The 20,012-nt window shown below is 39.4% G+C and overlaps 1 protein-coding gene across 5 annotated transcripts in view; it reads left to right on the forward strand.

The window, feature by feature from the left end:
- Window positions 1-20,012, forward strand: part of mid2 (midline 2) — a 131,297-nt gene that overhangs the window by 86,622 nt on the left and 24,663 nt on the right. For 4 of the 5 annotated variants that reach the window (XM_086023638.1, XM_086023640.1, XM_086023639.1 and 1 more), the window contains 6 exons: window positions 1,480-1,545; window positions 3,425-3,520; window positions 9,556-9,663; window positions 15,579-15,727; window positions 15,968-16,095; window positions 18,072-18,215. In XM_086023638.1, coding sequence (XP_085879764.1) covers window positions 1,480-1,545; window positions 3,425-3,520; window positions 9,556-9,663; window positions 15,579-15,727; window positions 15,968-16,095; window positions 18,072-18,215 — 691 coding nt within the window. The remainder of the gene's footprint in view (window positions 1-1,479; window positions 1,546-3,424; window positions 3,521-9,555; window positions 9,664-15,578; window positions 15,728-15,967; window positions 16,096-18,071; window positions 18,216-20,012) is intronic. The other variant, XM_086023641.1, reaches the window with a different exon arrangement.

Raw genomic sequence — 20,012 nt, forward strand, 5'->3', positions numbered from 1 at the left:
TAGGTATTCATTCAACACCATGCTTTTTATCGCTGGTTAACTTGTTAAAATTGTCAAGTCTTAGGAATGTTTAGTTAGTTATCGCATCAAACATTGCCTTCGCAGTTATTATTGTATATATATATGTATATATAGTGTATATAATTGTGCAATTACTGATTGTGATCACCTTGTTTCTTTATTTGCATTGTTTCCTGCTGGAAAAAAAAATATATTAGATGTGAAGCAATTTGAGCTGAACCAGTGTCCTGGAGCAGATTGTTTCTAAGGTCGTTGAGTGTATATGTACATGTGACAGTTCTTTAATTCAAAGAGATGTGGGCAGAAACAGAGAGACTAAGGAGCGCTTCAAGATCATTATGTCATGTTGGCCGGGGTCGTGATCTAACCCGAGACGATGTGCTGTCAGCTGCTGCAGTTGTCACTGTAGCAAGATGGACGGAATAATGGCTGGAACTGCATAACGCTGAGAGAGTGAGGAGACAGACGATCAGGTTAGAGCGAGAGGTGGTGCTGCAGAGAAAGACAGACAATGGCAACGAGATGGATAACAATGACGGGGGAGGGCCTTTGGGCAAAGAGCCACAGAAGCTTTAAATCAAAGCTCCAGCCAGCCGGCCAAGCTGTCTCGCTCGGCGCAGGTCTATCTTCATCTCATCAACCGTCTCCATAGTTGTTGCAGTCTCATCACATGCATCCCCAATGCTGGATGGAGAATGAATGATATTACTGTACATCATTCTAATACTCCCAATACCTGCAACTCACTGTTATGTCTCGAGCAACTGAAATTCAATTCATCTTCTTGGTCACTCGTATCTCCACTCTTCCACTGCTTCAATATTTTAGCAACTCTTCTCTATTTCTTTAGTTTCATAACATACACACCACTACAATATACAGTCACTATCTGACTCCAATTAAAAGACATTAATTGAATGGACACTGAAGTAACATACAGTAGATGTGACAGATCTGTTCTCATATCAGTAAATATCTCGTCGTACAAATCAACAGTATGTGCTTGTGTCATTGTAGTATATATACCACGGACCGCCTACCTTTGCTACTAAGGGTGTCACCAAGGTCGTCAATTCCAATAAAGTGGCAAAACCGGGTGTCATTTTTATGTTCAGCAGGGTTGTCGGGTTCTGCTGAATGTAACTATCAATGTAACTTGGAATCGAAGTAATCAGTAAAGTAACTTTCCCATGGTCACTGTTGCAAAACTGTTCCTAGCGTAGCATATGTTTCCTTATATCCAACCCAAATAAAACAGTCTATTTTGAAAACTGTTCGTAAATACAGTTTAATTCTGCTCCTAAACAACCATTTTGGATGAAGACATATTCTCCACGATGTGTTTAGCTTACTTATAAATATCCCTCCATTTTTATGTATTTTTGCCACACTAATCTGTGTGCGTGTGTGTGCGTGCTCACTCTTACGCGAGTGTATACTGTATGTTTGTGTTTATAGGCTTATCAGGTGAGCCCGGGCAGAGTCTCAGATGCAGTAATGGAGGCTTCAAAGACAAGCGCTGCGGTGAGTTCGCTGGCTGTCCATTACCAACTAACCACTTTCACCCACTCATCCTTCCTGCTGGGGTGCACACAGGTAGACACCTAAAAAGGATGTAGATGGAGAGAAGCAGGCTGACTAATTATTAAGTCGGCACAAAGTAAGAGATATGAGAGATAAGAGATTTGAGGCAGATGAGAGATGGGGCAGTCTGAGAAGTGATCAGGTGGCGGTCTGTCTGATCCTCTTCCTCTTCACATTCATGATTCCTTAAAAGCCTGCCGCGCTTGTCTGCCGCTTTGTTCTTGTCACAGCTGTTTTTTGTTGTTGTTGTTGTTGTTGTTGTTGTTTGCTTGCTTGTTTATTTTGGGGGGTTCATCTCTGCCTGTCGCCTCCATCGATTACTTGTTCCCTTTGAACCACTCTTTATTTGTGGCCTCACTTGTTTCCATTTGCATCTTTATGTGGCTACATGTGCGGTTGGAACACATTTACTTTGACCATCAAAGTTATTGAGCCTGTGATCGTTAAAAATCTGTGAGGGCCATTGGTTTTATGTTGTATCATATATATAATTGGAGGTCATTAAAACACTAAAACTGGTGGTCGACTGGTTAGCACGTCCGCCTCACAGTTCAGAGGTCGTGGAGGTTGCATGTTCTCCCCGTGCCTTCGTGGGTTTTCTCCGGGTACTCCGGTTTCCTCCCACATTTCAAAAACATGCATGGTAAGTTGATTGGACTCTCTAAATTGCCCCTAGGTGCGATTGTGAGTGCGGATGTTTGTCTTTGTGTGCCCTGGGATTGGCTGGCAACCAATTCAGGGTGTCCCCTGCCTACTGCCCGAAGACAGCTGGGATGGGCTCCAGCACGCCCCGCGACCCTTGTGAGGATAAGCGGTATCGATAATGCATGGATGGAAAACACTAAAACTGTATACATATAATTGAAATTATATTTTGAGGTTAGTTTTGGCTATAGAATACATTTTAAAAAGATTAGAAAGATATTTTTGAATATTTTATATTCATTTATATATTATAAGACCTCATCAATGTCAATGATATTTTTTTGTTTGTTTGTTCTGTTTTTCGTTAGAACGAAGTGCCAGTCAATGATGTTTTTTTGTTTGTTTGTTTTTTGATGAATTTGACCGGTTTCATCTTTGCCTTTTAATGATGAAATTCTAAAAACAGATGTGCGTTGTTTTAATCAGTAGCTTGTTTTCCTGACTCTATGTGATCAAATACGCTAAACATAACACTGCCATCGGGCAGAATCCTCATTACCTCCTAAATCACCTGCTAACAGGAAACCACATTATTCCCACATTATTCCCACCTCCCTTTACAGTTTCAGTAGTGCAACCGAGGGTGCGGTGGTGCACACTCAGTTGTTCTACTATAGTTTGAAGCATACATGGGCGGCACGCATATCACTTCATTCAACAAGTCCAACGTAGTTTATGATACGGATATCTTATATATGTAAAGTAAGTGCATTCATTACTTTGCATACAATAATGGGACTAAATGAAACTTGTCTGAATAGACTTTCAATCTTTATTGTTATTGCACTGTGTACAATGTGCCCTGCGACTGGCTGGCGACCAGTTCGGGGTGTAGTCTGCCTGGTTTATATTTGTATCCCAAGCGGCATCTCCATTACTGCAGTCTCAAATGTTTGTGTGTTTTGCAACAAGCATCTGTTTCTCATGGTTGACTGACAACATTTATAATTTACGACTGTAACTTCCACTAATATATTATGGCAGTTTAATCTTCGGGCAGATCTGTTTTGTAAAATTGTTTACTACGGCAGACCACACAAACCTGACATTTGCTTCTGCGTTAATAAATTCTGTTCTTTGTCCCTGTTCCTTTTGTCTGCTACTTACTCCACAGCAAACCTTGGAAAACAACTTGACCAACCTAGTGAAGAGGAACAGTGAACTGGAGAACCAAATGGCCAAACTCATCCAGATCTGTCAACAGGTTGAGGTATGTAGCATCTTTATATTTTATTTTTTTGTGTGTGTGTGTGTGTGTGTCTTATAGGATCATTAAATGGAGGTCCAGCAGGGAAGCTAGCCTGGATTTTAGTTTCAGTGTACTGATTGATCCAATACTCAACATGAATAACTTTTAATCAAAAGCAATCAAATCGTACCAAAAGTTTGATTATAAACCTTAACAGAAACAATTGAGTCATCTACTGCCGTCTGATATTTTCCCTATCCTCTAATTTACTTTATGGGTTATGATTTTAGAACCATCAGCACTCCAATCCATTATTAAAATGAACTTCTCCAGCTACTGGTCAAATATTGAAAAGTCACTTTGATTTAATTAAAATTCCCTATGAGCGACTTATTCAAGAACTGTGCTGCAGTGTTGTTTTACAATCATCAATAATAGAAGAGGTTTCATTTAAAAGCTGAAACTGCTCTTTTACTAGCTTAGTGCAATTACTGCAATTGGCCATTTAAATACACTGAGTGAGCTGAGTTCACACAGCTTTAGAAAGTTGAATGTTGAGATCTGATTGAGCTCTTTGTGAGTAGTCAATATTACAATTATCGTCACAGAACATGCCCACATTGGTCGAGGGGTTGTATTGCAATTTAAAATACTGTTCAGAATGAGCAGTGTACTGTCTTATATGTTGATTATTTATTTGTTTGGGGTGTTGAGGGGCAGGAATGCTTTGTTGTTAAAACCTTGAAACTGTTTTAGAATGAACAGATTTAAGAATTTAATTTGTTCTTTCCCTATTGAAATGAATGGAAATACCATTAATCCAGCCCCAAAAACAAGCCAAAACATAAGTAACATGTTTTTTTTATTTTTTATAAAACCATATTACCACCGATCACGAATAAAATAGCACTCTACAGGATTGTATTTTATGAAAATATACCCAAATAATAATTACATACAATAGAAAGTAAAAAAAAAAAATCCATCAGTTCATGCTTCAATGCCCGTTGACATGACATTTTTCTCCTTCTGGTGTGCACGACTTGGCCAACAGGGGTTAGTATAATACATACATAATAAATACAGGAAGAAGACTATCTTTTATAAGCACAGTAAACTGCAGTATTTAGTTGATTTTCACAGCGGAAAAATAATATGCCTCTGAGTATTGTTATATTGTCTGTCTAAGTGAGTTGCTGCACCATTTGTTTCAAATATCAATTGCACAAAGGGTTATAATGCAACAACACAGATGCTAGTTTGTTAGCCCATCTATGACATTTGGCATTTTGCTTTAGCGTTAAGCTGGTGGACTTTCACAAGTTACTGTATATGGTTAAGTGTAACAAACAATGTTTGGTTTCAACAGGGATACCATAAACAGCTTAAAGAAAGTACTGGGCCTCTTTTTGAAGATTTTTTCTCAATCGCGATGCTTGGAGCAAAGTTTGCAGCCAGCCACGATCAAGCCCTCAAAACTCAAATTTTTGCTGGCATCTCAAGACAAAACTCAAGGGTGATATTTTGAAAAACTCGTGAGATGACTTTTAAGTGGAGGTGCCGCTGTACCACTTTATTTGATGAAAAATTACTTACACGGCTCATTGTGGTGACACAACGTTCTGGTGTTTACCTACAGTATACCTGCCTGCAGAAAATGAAATCCCAGGCAGTTGTGTCACTCTTGACCTTTTCTAAATGAAAGTAGCCATCAGTGTCAAGCTTAACCCTTTTATGCACAGTGGTCAGTACAGTGAACAGCTATTTCAAAGTTGCTTTCGCCTATATTAATTAATCTAAAAAATATATTTATATTTTAAATAATTACATCAAATCATAATTAATGCTTGAAAGGATTAAAATATTTTTTAACAATTTGATTAATTAATATAGGCAAAAGCAACGTTTAAATAGCCGTCCACTGCAGTGACACTGTGCATGAAAGGGTTAAGTGTATCCATCAAACACTGATTGTACTACACACACACAGTAATGATTTGTATTAAAATCCTCATACTAAATATAAACACCATTCTCCCAGGCGAGATTTGAGTGTCCTCCCTGAGAAGTTTGTTATTATGATACGGACCAGACTCTATTTTCTAAAGAGTCACTTTGAGGTCTATGAAAGCATCTGCTCAGCCAGTCAATACTAAATGACTATTGCATGATTCATTAAGTGTTGACAAAACCAACGGTATGTGGAGATTGCCCGTTGTCTGCATACAAATTGAGGATGATCTATAACGTGACTCAGAGTAGACAAACAGAACCTAAAATGCATTGCAAAAACTTTATATATAGCACTGCTCAACAGCAAATCTTAATCAGATATATCTTTATTTGTCCCTAAATGTATTTTTAACACTTTTACATATTTTTACATTTGCACCGTTACGGTCGAGCAAATATGTTCATTTAATTCCGGCGTGCCCATTACGTCGATAGCGATCGACCGGTCGATCGCAAAGGCATTGTGGGTAGATCGCCAGCCTATCATCCGTCCTCACTACTGTATTGCTACGTTCACACCAACTGCGTTGGGAGCGTTTCTGGCGGCGCGTTTCAATTGGAGTCAATGTAGTTCGCGCGGGCGGGCGCGGTTGCGTGCGGGGCGGCGCGAATGATGCGTTTGGAGCGGTGGGACACGGAGTGAAGCACCGGAAATCCGCCCATTCGCTCCATTCGCTGCGTATAAAACAAGTCAACTTACAAGTCACGCAAACATTGTAATAAATAAATAAACAAATAAACTAACATTGTGTAATATAAAACGAAGCTACAACTGTTCTATTTGGCAAGATATTTATTTGGGTTATTTTATAGCTTTGTGACCTTTTAATGTTCAGAAAATCATGAAACCCATCTTTTTCACCAGTTACCGGATCAGCTGAAAATCATGTGATGGGATCGGGACATCCCTACTGCCAAATGAGTGTAGCAAAAAAGGGACAGAACTATTGTAGACATGGTTGGAATGTTCTTCTTCTTACAAGGAAAAATAAGGAGAGAGGAGCAAAGAAAACTGTCAAGAAAGGCGACCAATTGTCGGTAAAGAAGTGCATGGTCTGGTTAACCAGCAAGGGTAAGAGGGAGGAAGAATTCTGAGGAATCAGAGAAATCTGAGGAGCTTTGAGGTCGACCTGGATTCGATCCAGCACTCAGCCGACGTGTGAGCACACATAACACCTGTGTCCGTTCCACCCTTCTTTTTTTTTTTTTTTTTTTGTCTTGTTTGTATTTGTTTATTTATTGATTTTAATATGCTAGGTGTTTCAGAATTTGATGTATTGTTGTTTCTGGCTCATTAATTATTGATGAGCTAAAATACTATCCTTGTATTGCCAAGGAGACAGAAAGCCAAATGGGAAACTTCCTGCTCATATATTCATGGAAGGGTCGGGGCAAAAGTGTGTTTTGTGTAAAGACATGATAGGAGCTACACTAGGAGAGACCCATTATGTATTCTATTGTATTTAAAAGCTGTGGGAATAAGATTTCTGTGACTCCCAGAAACTGGATTTTGCTTCTTTTTTTCCTGCCCAAGACTACAAATTGTGTACGTACTATTCTCTTCTTATTTGAAACAACGTTCACTTTTTTTTTTGTTTGTTTGATTGTATATTTGAAGTGCAGCAGTGCATTTGTGACTGTGTACATACATTCAGAAAAAACCTCAACTACAAGATTTCCCCATTCTACATTACAGATAGAGATTGGCTAGAACCCTCTTGATTTTAACGGTCATTTGACCATTGATGCAGCCTATATATTTTTTCTTGTGTTAGATATTTGAAGCCACCAAAATTAATCCTCTGAAATGAATACTGACTCACTGTTGACAGCATTTAATGTGGCTAAAATTACGCATCGTCAAATTATTGAGTAAAAGTCACCAGAGGTGGGCATTTTACTACGTTTTGCTGGTCCACCATTCTCTATCCGTCATTTTTCGTGATGAACCAAATTGTAATTGTCAGTTGGTCAATTCATCAGTTGAAGGGGAAGTGAACCCAATTTTCTAGAATATGTTCTATACAAACCCACTAGTTGGAACAAGGCATTCTGATAAATATTGCGTTTGTGGAATAAGAGTTAATCCACCGTTTTTACCCATCTCTGGGGGCGGCCATTCTGTCGATTGAAAATTACCTGAGCAGTTATGATGTCATTTTCAGTCGGCAGAGGTTACAATGAGATGGCAAAAAATTGGTGGATTTTGTTGTTTAGCTCATATTCCACAAATGCAATATTAATCAGAATGCCGTGTTTCATCTAGTGGGCCTGCTTGGAACATATTCTTGAAAAAAATATGCTTGGGTTGATTTCCCCTTTAAGTCCGTCAGACGTCCATTGGTCCGTCTGTGCGTCTCCAAAAAAACGTCAGCAAAGCAGGCATCCGTCAGCGATGGGCTAATGGTGAGTGACTGCTGTCAGTGCTTAGTCCGTTGTTTTTAAAAAAAAAAAAGTCCTGTCAATCATCAGCAAAACAAACGTTGCCCACCTATGCAAGTGACATTGTCCAAGTTTAATTTGAATGTACTTTTTCATTTGTATATCCATATGTACTCTGCATCAATTCAACACCTTAGCCTGAATAATTCAAATCCTCAAGCCCACCACCAAGCCCCATTACATCGAATTCATGTCAACACGTCCAACAGATAGCGAGGTTCAGCTCAGTTGCTGGGAAATTTTCAAACTTTTGGGTTCCCCTTGAGAATACGAGCTAAAGTTTTAACAACATACACACGTTTGTGTCGCTTGCAAAAACTTATTTGGGGATTTGTTCAGTGGTTAATTGGGCAGTGTTTGTTAGTCTTGCAGCTGGGACACTGACAAATGTGCACGCTGAAGGCTGAATGGGCAATGCCGCGTGACTAAAATGCACATACATTTTGGCTTTTTTATCTGTTGTCAACAGACTGCCTCAAAAATACAGCATAACAAGAGATTACATTGAGACATCACACTATCAAGCTTGATTCAATCGTGTCATTGTCTGCTGGTGAATGCTTCCTGTCAGCCATTAAAAAAATAGAATGCATGTATGTATGCATGTCATTACAACACCGTGCCGCAGATTAACTCAACCTCATGATTTGGCTGATTGCAACCTGAAGTGAATTACATTCTTCATTATATACTTTCCTATTCAGTGCTTCCACTGACGATGATGTGCTACATCGGGCGGGGTCATATTGGACTACATTGACTTGTTCCATAATATTCCACTGACAATCTTACCATGTTAATCATTTTATCCATCTGAGATGTGTTATATCCTGCCAAGGCTGTTATAGTTTTGTCACTTCAAGGATTCATTGCATGCATTTTAATGAGCTTTATTGAGTAATGGGGGGAACATAGTCATCTGATTGATTGCTTCATGTCACAAAGCCAAAATTGTCCAGAAATTTAGGGACAAAGCCTATCTAAAGAGGATTATTCTCACCTGTAGCTCAATAGTTGTCATAGTTATCATATTTCGGGAATTTGTTTGTATTTTAACATTTTAAAATTGCTTTAACGGCAGTCATTCCCTGTTTAGCCTTTAATGAAATTGAAATTGAGCTTTTTTTTACTTTTAGAAATTCACCTTACATGGTGTGATGTTTCTGCATTTGAAACGGTTTGTTCACTGAACATTAGATCAAGATGTCCTCACAAAGTTCACTCTTAGCATGAATACTTTATTAATAATAGCAAAAAAACAAAGCATGAACAATACAATATTCCACCACTTAACAGTCATTATGAATGACGATGTCTTATATAATTAATATACATTAATATGTTCTTATTAATTAAAGTCTGGTTTCCACTTTTTTGTGCAACTTCAATTTTAATTTACATCTACTAATCAGTGGTGAATTTTCTTATTTGCAGTAATTCTGGACTTTTTAGCTTTAACATATCACTTCAACCACACAAAATCTCTACAATATGTTTAAAACTCATTCACTGCCATTGACGGCTATAGAAGTCCGATCTACTATTTTACCTGGGCCGGAAGTGAATGAGTTTTAAAGTTCTGTGTTTCTTTTCCTCTCCAGGTGAACACCGCCATGCACGAAGCAAAGTTGGTGGAGGAATGTGACGAGCTGGTAGAGATCATCCGCCAGAGGAAGCAAATAATTGCTGTAAAAATCAAGGAGTCCAAGGTAAAGAGCTCTCAGAACTAGGGGTGCTCAGATCAGGGTTCTACACTGCCAATTCTGATAATCCGTGACTGAGATTTGCCGATCGCTACCGATACTGATCACATAGATTTGCTGTATTTATTTTCGAGCTACAACTAACAATTTTAATAATCGATTAATCTTGTCAATTTTTTTTTCTCATTAATCCATGAATTTGGATTTTTTTTTTTTTAATCCCTATGATGAAATTGTCAGTTTAGAAAATGTGCAAACATAAATTGTTATTCAGTTACTGGTTTGGTCTGTAACGTCAGAAAAATAGGCAAAAATGTTGATCATTGTTTCGTTAAGTAAAAGATATTTGCAAATGTATTATTTGGATCGAACCCAAACATTATCAGTGTGCTGTCATGGAGAACTACGGACATCACAGAATATTCGTAGTTGAGCGGTGTGTAAATTTCTTTGTATTGAAGAGGAGCAAATTTACAGATGATGAGATGTCTTCTTTCGATGTGAGAGTGCACTGTCTGGTGGAGCGCTGGCAGGGCTACATCTATGAAACGTTTGTAACTGGCTAGCACGTGGCAGGGCTCCAAGTGATGGAGCCGATGGTAGAACCTCGTGTCTTCGTCATCACCATCAAGAAAGGCTGGTTGTTTAGGCCACTGAATTCAACTATTTTCAAGTTTTATTTATTTAGCTTTCAGATTGTCACGCTCGTTCAGCCACGTTTCCCAGTGTGCACTGCTTTGGCTGCTATTTGACTGTTGCTGCTGTCAGCTTTCTTTTTAATTCTCTTAAGTGTGCCTCGAAAACCCAAATCGTTCTGCGAAGTGTTTGTTGTTTACATATCACATTAAATTTGTTGTTTTGAACCTGTTTAACGTGCTTTCCCTGCAAGGCATCTTTTCGTGGCCTGAGTGGCGGGATACTAACTAATCACTCTCAGATCGCTTGAACGTTCCATATGGCAAGAGCACCTGCGAAATGTGAAAGAGAGGAAGAGGGCACACTAAACGGCACACAGGCAGCTTGCAGTATGAGCTGCAGGTGATCGTGATTTGTGATCGGCACTGAATGGCATTGATCGACATGCCATTCACGTCATGATCGGTAGCTGTTCAAACATCGCACAACTACTCATGACACACACTTTAATTCTTTGAAGAAAACATATCAAGTCCAACAGAATGTAGACAAAAGGATAAAGCTTGTCTGGGTTCGACATAGTGATGAAGGGTGGCACAGAACTACACACTTGAACCACTAAGCGATGTATTAAATATTAAGATGAATGAAATGTACTTCACGCCATTCCTGTAATCACAGATGTTGACAAATGGATGAAGTCAAGCTAAGATGGAAAAGGCGGGCAATGGAAGGCTGGGCTAACCGGAGGGGGATAAGCAATGATTCATTTGTTTCGTAATTACACAAAAACAAGACAGTTTGCGCGCCAGTAGAAATGACTGATGACCTGTTTGGATGAGGAGAGGAGACAAGAATAAATATCTCTATCAAAAAAACTTTCAATCCTGCTCCATCACAGAGCTTCCTTTGTGCAATTTTTATTAGGTTTGATTTTGAGCCCTGCAATCAATAGACAAAGTTAAACAACTCATCACAGCCAACAGAATGTGATTCATTGGAATTTTAGCAAAATGGAAAAACAAAAATAAAATCACTATATAGTTGCCGCTCTCACTTGAGTGAAGTTAATTTTTAAAGGGCGTATTGGGTGGAAAAGGGAGATTTAGAAATTCAGTTGAAGTAAATGACACTTATTGGACTTTTCAATACGTACAAAAGCTATACCTATATTAATGTTTGGGTTTTTAAATTCTGCAGTATATTTTTGTATTTCTGTTTTAGTTATAAAAGAATGCCAAATTATTATTAACACCTCACTATGATGTTGTTCACACCAATGAAAACTGCAACAAAAAGAATTACCTTAATTTAACACCACCTAGCATTCGTTTATTTGCTAAGCAAATTGATACACTACTTCATTCGATGACAGTATGCCAAATGGCAGTATAAATAAATACTGTAGATATATGTGTATCATATGGTACGTGCTTGTTTGCAGCTTTTCATACGAATCCATTGAAAATTTAGAATATCACCCAAAATGTTTCATCTGAGGCTTTTCCCTCTTTGGCGCTGTAATGTTTAGGTCATGAAAGATGGCAGGAGTGATTGTTAAAGAAGTCCAGTGTGAAAATTTGTGACAGTCGCACAGGGACCGTGAGGAAACATAATTGTGTCAGGCTTCAAAAATAGAGGCTGCTGTCGTTTGTGGTCTCCTGAAGAAAGTGTTCATCTGTGCAAGTGAGTAACAGGATTATGCAGGCATTGATCACAGTGTGTACAGCAGAGCAAGTCGCTCTCATTCTCCTCTGTCACTTTTTCTCATGAACTCGGTTGCTCTCCAAGGAGAAAGTTTAATCTCTATTCCCATGTCCTAATGTGTGCGACTTTATGTAACGTTTTTAATCCGCCTCCCCTCTCTTTGTTTTCATTGTAAATTCTAAAATATCTAAAAATTAAAACAGTTGGTTGTACTCTGTCAAATTTGTGGCGGAACAAGAGAGTGTACAATTTGTGCTCAAGCTGTGATTTTTTTTTTTTTTTTTTTGCTTTGTTGCACAGGTAGGAGCAGAGGGAAAACAAATTCACTTTGGCAACAAAAAAAAGTTTGGGGTATATTTGTTGGAAAGTGGGTCAGAGAAGTTTGGAGCTGATGTCTCAGAACTTTGTCTGGTTTCAGTTTCGCTCCGCTAACGTTTTGAACGTTTTGATGCTCTTGTCCCTAAGAGCCAAACTGTAAAAGTTTCCAATCTTTGAAAGAGTTTAAATGCATCGTTTTAAAGTGAGGCTGACACAAAGGAGCCTTTTTTGTCTCTTAATAAATGAGGATAAGTATTACATCTACCCTAACTTTCTACATCTACCCACGGCTACTTTTTATTTTGGAACATCATGTTAAGAATTGTCATAATGAATTTAAACATTGTCTAATTACAGCTTCAGTTAGTCCTGTGCATCCCCGCCTTCCCTTCTAATTTTATGAAACAAAATTTACTTTTGGGGCAGTGCATGTTGTCTAATTCAGCCATTTTTATAAATGCAATCTTTTTTATGTAGTCGTTTGCATTGCAAAAATACATGCAACTTCTAATGTGAATGGAATGCATCCATGAAGTGACTCGCATGCTCACAAAACATGAAGGTCAAGTTCTCAATCCTTAACACATTTGTGGCACTTTTAAAGCGGAAGTCAACCAAACTTTTTTTTTTCCAAGAATATGTTCTATGCAGGCCCACCAGTTGACAGAAGGCATTCTGATAAATATTGCCTTTTGTGGAATAAGAATGAATCCACCAGTTTTGAGCCATCTCAGGGGGCGGCCATTTTGTCACTTCTGTCGACTCAAAATGACATCATAGTTTCTCAGGGCTTGGATGATGACCAATCACTGCTCAGCTTCAGAATACAGGTGAGCTGTGGTTGGTCGTTACCTGAGCCCTGAGCAACTGTGATGTCATTTTCAGTAGACAGAAGTGACAAAATGGCCGCCCCCTGAGATGGCTACAAATGGGTGGATTCATTCTTACTCCACAAATGCAATATTTATCAGAATTCCTTGTTTCAACTAGCAGGCCTGTATAGAACATATTCTTGGGAAAAAAAGTTTGGATTGGCTTCCCCTTATTAAGGATTTTGGCTTGAACTAACCAATTCTCACATATGCGCTATTTATCCATTCTGACGCATCTTCATTTGGCCACTGATTGTTTTTTGCTCCTTCGTTAACTATTGCTTTTCGCGCTTGCTTGTTTTGCTGAACAATTGTGACATTTGCCGCCTTTTGATGACATAAAGGATAGGTGGTAAAAAAAATTCAGCACCGGTGGATGTTTTTTTTCCACCTGTGAGGACCATTTCCTCGGATGGGGGCTTGGAGTTTGGGAGCGCCAATCACAAACAACTACAGTCATCAGAATGGAGCTGTGACTTTGATTTTGAGTTATTTGCTTTTATTTGAGCTATTCCGCCTGTGAATCCGTTTAAGTGATCGCCCGCATGTGTGGCTTAACACACAAGCATGGTTGCTGGGCAACAATGATCAACACTCACTCGCTTTTGTATTGATGCAGCGGCTTACTCACATTTATTCTATCATGATCACAGCATTCTGATTTAAATTACTTGTATTTGATTGATCAAAAAACAGAATACATACTGACATGCTCCTTCAAAGTAGCCTGTTAAATGAGCAGCGCGCACGTCACTGGCGACGATTAGTACAACTCTATGCAAGTTCATTTCACATTTAAAGTGTGACAAGTATATCTAATGGAAAATGATTCATGAAAACTCCATGCTCCGGGAATTAGGGCCACCCTCAGACTTCAATGATTCATGCCTCTTAAGTTATTGTGTGCACATCAGCCTCTTGCACATAGTGGGTGTGTCAGAAGTGCGGACGGTAGAATCAGCGTTCCTTGAAAGTGCGCAAGCCAGGTGTATAAAAAAATAACTTCAGTGTAAACAGAAGTAGTTTGGCATATACTGTATCTTTTCATGACATATTGTCCAATCAAACAACACTGTTGCAGCGTCTTTGTCTGCGTGTGGTCTACGAGCTTCTCCGATGGCGTTTATAGTGGCAGCAGATTATGATGCTCGAAGTGGAAGAGCAGATAACAGCCAGTTGACAAGTCCATTAAGTCACCAGCTCAGAGCAGCTTCGAAGAGGGAGCGGCCTTTCCAGCAACAGACAGGAAGTGCACATTATGTAGTGCTTTGATTCTCCCAGGACGTTTGATGACTCTTAACCAATCCCCAACCTGTCAGTTTTTTTTTTTTTGTTCCTATTTGCATAATTCAAGTCTCATAAGCAAATGCAAATTTAAATGAGCAATATGTTGAGCTCATTTAAAGGTTTATCTGCCAATGCTATCTTTACCGGATTGGATTAGTGATAAGTGGATTAGTGTGTCACACATTTGTGTTAAACCTTCCCAAAGAATATAAAATTGCTACCTTCATTTTGTTACTGTAGTCGTTAGCTAATTAATTTTGTACAACTAGCATACAATCAATTACTACTCAATGTGTCGGTCACAATTGTGATTGACTGACACGGGTGTCCTGAGTGTAATCTTTTCTTTCATATTACGCCCACTGAGATCATTTCTAGCCTACATGTGGCCCTGCGAAGGATAAGCGCGATAGAAATAGATGGCTTGAGCTTTTTAATACGAAACTATACTATCTGGTTGGAGCATAACTTTGCTGAACGTTACTTCGGCTAAATAGTTTCAGTCTTGATGTAGTTCTCGATAACATAAAAATGGACTCATGGTGAAGCACATTTTTTCTGCACCACATTCAAGAGGTCAGCACAAGAATGAGGAGCTAAGTAGTTCACCTCACCTCTCACCCGTAAACTGGACCTCTGTCCAAAGGCTGCATTCTTTCTGCTTTCCTGCCTCGCCTGTCTGTGTGTCCGCATGTAATATTTCTCTCCAAGAGCAGTATAGAACTCACTTGTTTTTGTAGCGTGCACATGTCCTCTGTTTTCCTGAAACAAATGTCACCAACCCCCATACAAATATATTTGGACCTTTTGCCATATTTCAGGCTTCAAACATAAAGATATGAAATAGATTTGTCCGCAACATTCACCATGACGAGAGTTTCAGGTGAACTCATTGGGCCTCACATAAGTCTGTTATGGAAATGCAGAATATTATTCCAAACTGTGTCATTGCATGAGAAGAAAACCGTGGAAAATAGGAAATGCAGATAAACCAAATGAACTACCTGGCCTTTGAAAGAGGTGATGGACCGTAATTTTGTGATAAATAGAAGGATTTATGGAAGATTCTGAACATCACAACATGTAGTATTTGTCTTGTAGGTGATGAAGCTGCGTAAATTGGCCCAGCAGATTGCCAACTGTCGTCAGTGTCTGGAGCGCTCCAGTGCCCTCATCACACAGGCAGAACAGAGCTTGAAGGAAAACGACCACGCCCGCTTCCTTCAGACTGCCCGAAATGTGGCTGAAAGGTGAGTGATAGACTCATTCACTGGTCACTTTCTTCTTATGAGAGGTCATCTGTTTTCGCATGTTTGATTCGGCTGAACCTGCTGCATAAACATACTAACAGGCTCGTTATTATGTGGTGCCCCACATTTTTTTTTAGAGTGTACCTAGAAGTTTTGATTTATAAGTGGAGCTATAGCAACTGCACGTTGATGCTTTCAACATTTCTCCTTTTTCAATCTACTGCCGTCTTTTTTTACCAGAGTTGCCATGGCGACAGCCTCCTCCCAGGTACTCATCCCTGATGTCAATCTGAATGAAGCTTTCGACAACTTTGCCCTGGACTTTTCTAGAGAGAAGAAGATTCTGGAAGGCCTTGATTACTTAACAGGTACATTTTGTAACACACTGTAGATCCAACACATAACTTAACTTTTTGTCGGAGGTTTTTACAGTCACTCTTTCCATAGTTTTCCTTGGCTGTAATGATACAATGGGGTCATTTACCATAATATGTCAATACAGTGTATATGATGGGTGTTCATCTCTCCAAAAAAGACGATTCAATACGGTTTTCAATATGTTTGGTGCAAAACTATTCAAGGACGGTTCGATTTGAAGGTGGAACGATTCGGTTCGGTTTGACTTAGTGAGATTACGGTTCGATTCGATATAGCATGGCTCAGTTCGATAGTGAATGATGCAATTACTTTTTTGTTGTTATTTTACACACATTTGAATGAATTTGTCAGTACTGTTAATGTGCCAATTCCTTCTAAGATATTTCCCTCCAATAAAAGACGATACCTATCTCGATACATTTCAAAGTGGAACGATTCAGCTCAATTTGACGCACTCGCACCTTTTAAATCAAAAAACGGTTTTCCGGTTCAAAACGTTTTTTGTTACACCCCTAGTATATATACGATGAAATGTATATATACAGTGCGCATACAAAAACGTGACCTTTACAAAGATATTGAACGACAATGTATCAATTTAACCATCTGTTTATTCTAAGGCTGGTAGTTTGCAGTAATGTGGAACTATACTGCATCATACACATTGCAGTCTAACACTACTAGTATTTCTTGGTCATTTATCCCCACCAAAGAATATGAGGTGCCTTGTCATATGCCATATTGAAGACTTAAAGAACAAATACATATACTTGTTGTCCAAGAGTTGATAATTTCATAGTCTTAAAGGGATGGTGGGGCCGGGATGGCCATGTTTTCACGAACAAGTTCATTATATATATTTTTGGATCAGGAAAATGAAAAGAGTTGTCATTTTCTATTTTATCAATAAATTTGGGAGAAATTAGGAAATAAGTAACTCCATGAAAAACGCCCCTTGATAATGAGGAGAATGGCCGCGCCCCCTACCGTTCTATCCATGTTCGGTCGGAGTCACGGGAGGAACCGATTGGAAATCATTGTACTTTCATTGCTTATAACGTCCAAAAACGGCGATCAATTGGCACCAAAATTTATGTGGACATCTCTACTAATGCCCACTTCAACATATCAAAAGGATTAACCTCTCCGTGGCTGATTTATATGAGAATGAGGAAATGTGGAAGTGAGAAGAGCTACATAGCTTTATGATGGGACAAGCGCACCCTGTTTCTTTGCTTTAAAAAAAACAAGAAAAAAAAACACTGCTTCTTTGCTGATCACGGTTAGGACGAGCGAGGCATTTAGCACCAGTCGGGATATTTACAGAGAGAGAAGTGGGGATAAGGGATCGTGCACATTTATTTGGATGAGGAATGGCCCCAGTTTTTCGACCGACAACGTGCCGTCCAATGAAACGTAACAGCCGAAATGATACGTTCCAATGCGCCCAAACTCGGCTGTGGAGTCGGATGCGCACGAAGATCCATGCTTGCCTGATTGCTTGCCCACTGCCAGTCACCGTCTGCCTTTGACACAAGTTTAGCGTCGCTAAATGTCCAAAATATAACCAGTCAGGGTTCGTGTGCGCATTCATGCTCTTGTCTGCTTCAGCTTGTGAAAGTGGAGGAGCAATCGCCACGGTATTTTTGATTTTGTGGAGGTGATCATGATGAGATCACGTTTTTACGTCAATAAATCCAAGCTATTGTGCAGAACACTTTTATACTTTCACAGGTGGAAGTGGACAAGAGTAGTAATGTGCCCCAAAAAGGGGCGTGGCAATTTGTCGTAAATCGAATCACAAAAAAATACCTTAAATCACCACAGAGTCTTTTGAGGGGGGCATTTTAGTACTGATGTCAGTTTTACATGCAAACCTATGTGCCAATGTTAAGATCATCCAAGTGTCACTTTAATGCCATGCTTCTGTATTGTTCCCTCCCTTTTCAACTACTGTCCCATGCAGCACCCAGCCCGCCATCCATCCGAGACGAGTTGTGCACGGCGTCGCACGACACCATCACTGTTCACTGGACATCCGAGGACGAGTTCAGCGTCACCTCTTATGAGCTGCAGTACACCATATACACTGGCCAGACTAATTTTATCAGTGAGTCATGGGACACACATGCACACAAGCGCACACATATATGCTCACACACTCAAAGGACATCCATTGAATTGTCACTCAAATGTGCTCCAGTGATGATTTTAGCATGTAACGAACAGTTCAGAATAGACCACAACATTAAAATATGTGGAACATTTGCTGAGTTTTTTTTCCATTTGCTCAATATTTTATTCTGCTCCATTATAGGCTAACCTAGATTTTCTCTCTGTTTATTTTCAGTCTTGACAGTTTGAAAAGAAAAAAAGGTGATCTATGAGTCCTGCAAATCGTAAACGTGGACCAATATGAGCAATCACAGTGAGGCTTTAAATCGATAGAGGAGTTCCAACCAAAGATTGTTCTGCCATTATGAAATATTTGTCCGACCACTAATACTTATTTACTGTATGTCATTGATATTGGATGAAGCTTTCAAATTGCATAAAATGTAAACGACTGTTGTTAAAGTAGCATGTCCAATTGTGTGTAGATGCATTTAAAGCGGAACTGAACCCAACATTTTATTTAAAGCAAGCATACATTGCATGCCGGCACTAGTCAAAACACATTACTACGATTAATATTGCGTTTGTGGAGTAAGAATTAACCAGAGTAATTAATTCACACAAGGGGGCAGCATCTTGGGCAAAATCACTAGCAGCTGCAAACCGGAAGTGACATTGAAGCGCAAGCATTGAGCTGTGTCAGATTGCAGAGGGCAATGTATTTGACATGTTCATGTGCATTATTAACCATTTTGAAAGTTTTGAATGTAGCTTGAAATTACAATTACAAATGAATTAGCTCAATGTGGAGGAAGAAAGAGAATGAATGTGAAAGTCAAAGTGGATAATGCTTGTAATGGAGCTAAAATACCTCTTCCTGTGGATGACGTGATTATTCTACATAATTATGCACACTCATACACGTTAATACACACACACACACACACACACAAACAACAGCACCTCTCAACTTTAATCTGTTGCTTTTATGCCTTCATCCTCTCCTCGCTTTCCTCGTGAGCAGCCCCGACTTTTCTCCATCTAACCATGAAAGTGGAGTGCCCTGGCCCGTTTGGAACATAAGGATACATTTCACCTCTGCGATTCAGGCATTCAGCCCAGAGCTGCCACACAGTCCTGAGAGATTCACAGCGGACACTGAGAAAGACAGAAACCATTTGGCCTAGCATGCCACTTAGGTTTCTACAATTGTAAACATTCAAAGCGGCTAAACGCTTCCATTTGAGCACCAACGGATCTCTCTCCTGGCATCAGTCTCAGTCCTCGTGGGGGCAACAAAAGGTGGAATGAGTGGCCTTCTAACAACTGTCTGTGTAGTCATGCAAGCATAGCACAGAAAAAAACAAGGCACTCTGGATATATACAGATAGAGTCATACCTTTACTGGCTTTAAGGAAAACACTGGCGGTGAGTCAGCTTTGATTTTGATACTGATACTAATCAGTGCTGGGTCCAAAAAAATGTGCAGACCACTGCCAGTCATAATTTGGATCAGCACCAAAAGGAATCACATCTATGATGAAAGTAATAAAAATTGCATGCCATGCAGTTGCTTATGAATTGATCAAGGTCTAACACTGCATATGACCCACATTTGAACCTTATTTTTTTCTGCCCCCCTAAGGCTGCGTTCTCTTTCCAGTCTGCATGGTCCTTCTTCGGCCTCCATACCATAGGCTCCAATTTTCCATTTCTTGAATAACCATAAACTGCCCAACGCTACATCTCATGAGTTTGCTTTATTTGATGGTACCACGAAAACAACATACTG

This window comes from Filicampus tigris, chromosome 2 (genome assembly GCF_054856515.1).
Source record: "Filicampus tigris isolate MCC_2025a chromosome 2, RoL_Ftig_1.0, whole genome shotgun sequence".
NCBI lineage: Eukaryota > Metazoa > Chordata > Actinopteri > Syngnathiformes > Syngnathidae > Filicampus > Filicampus tigris.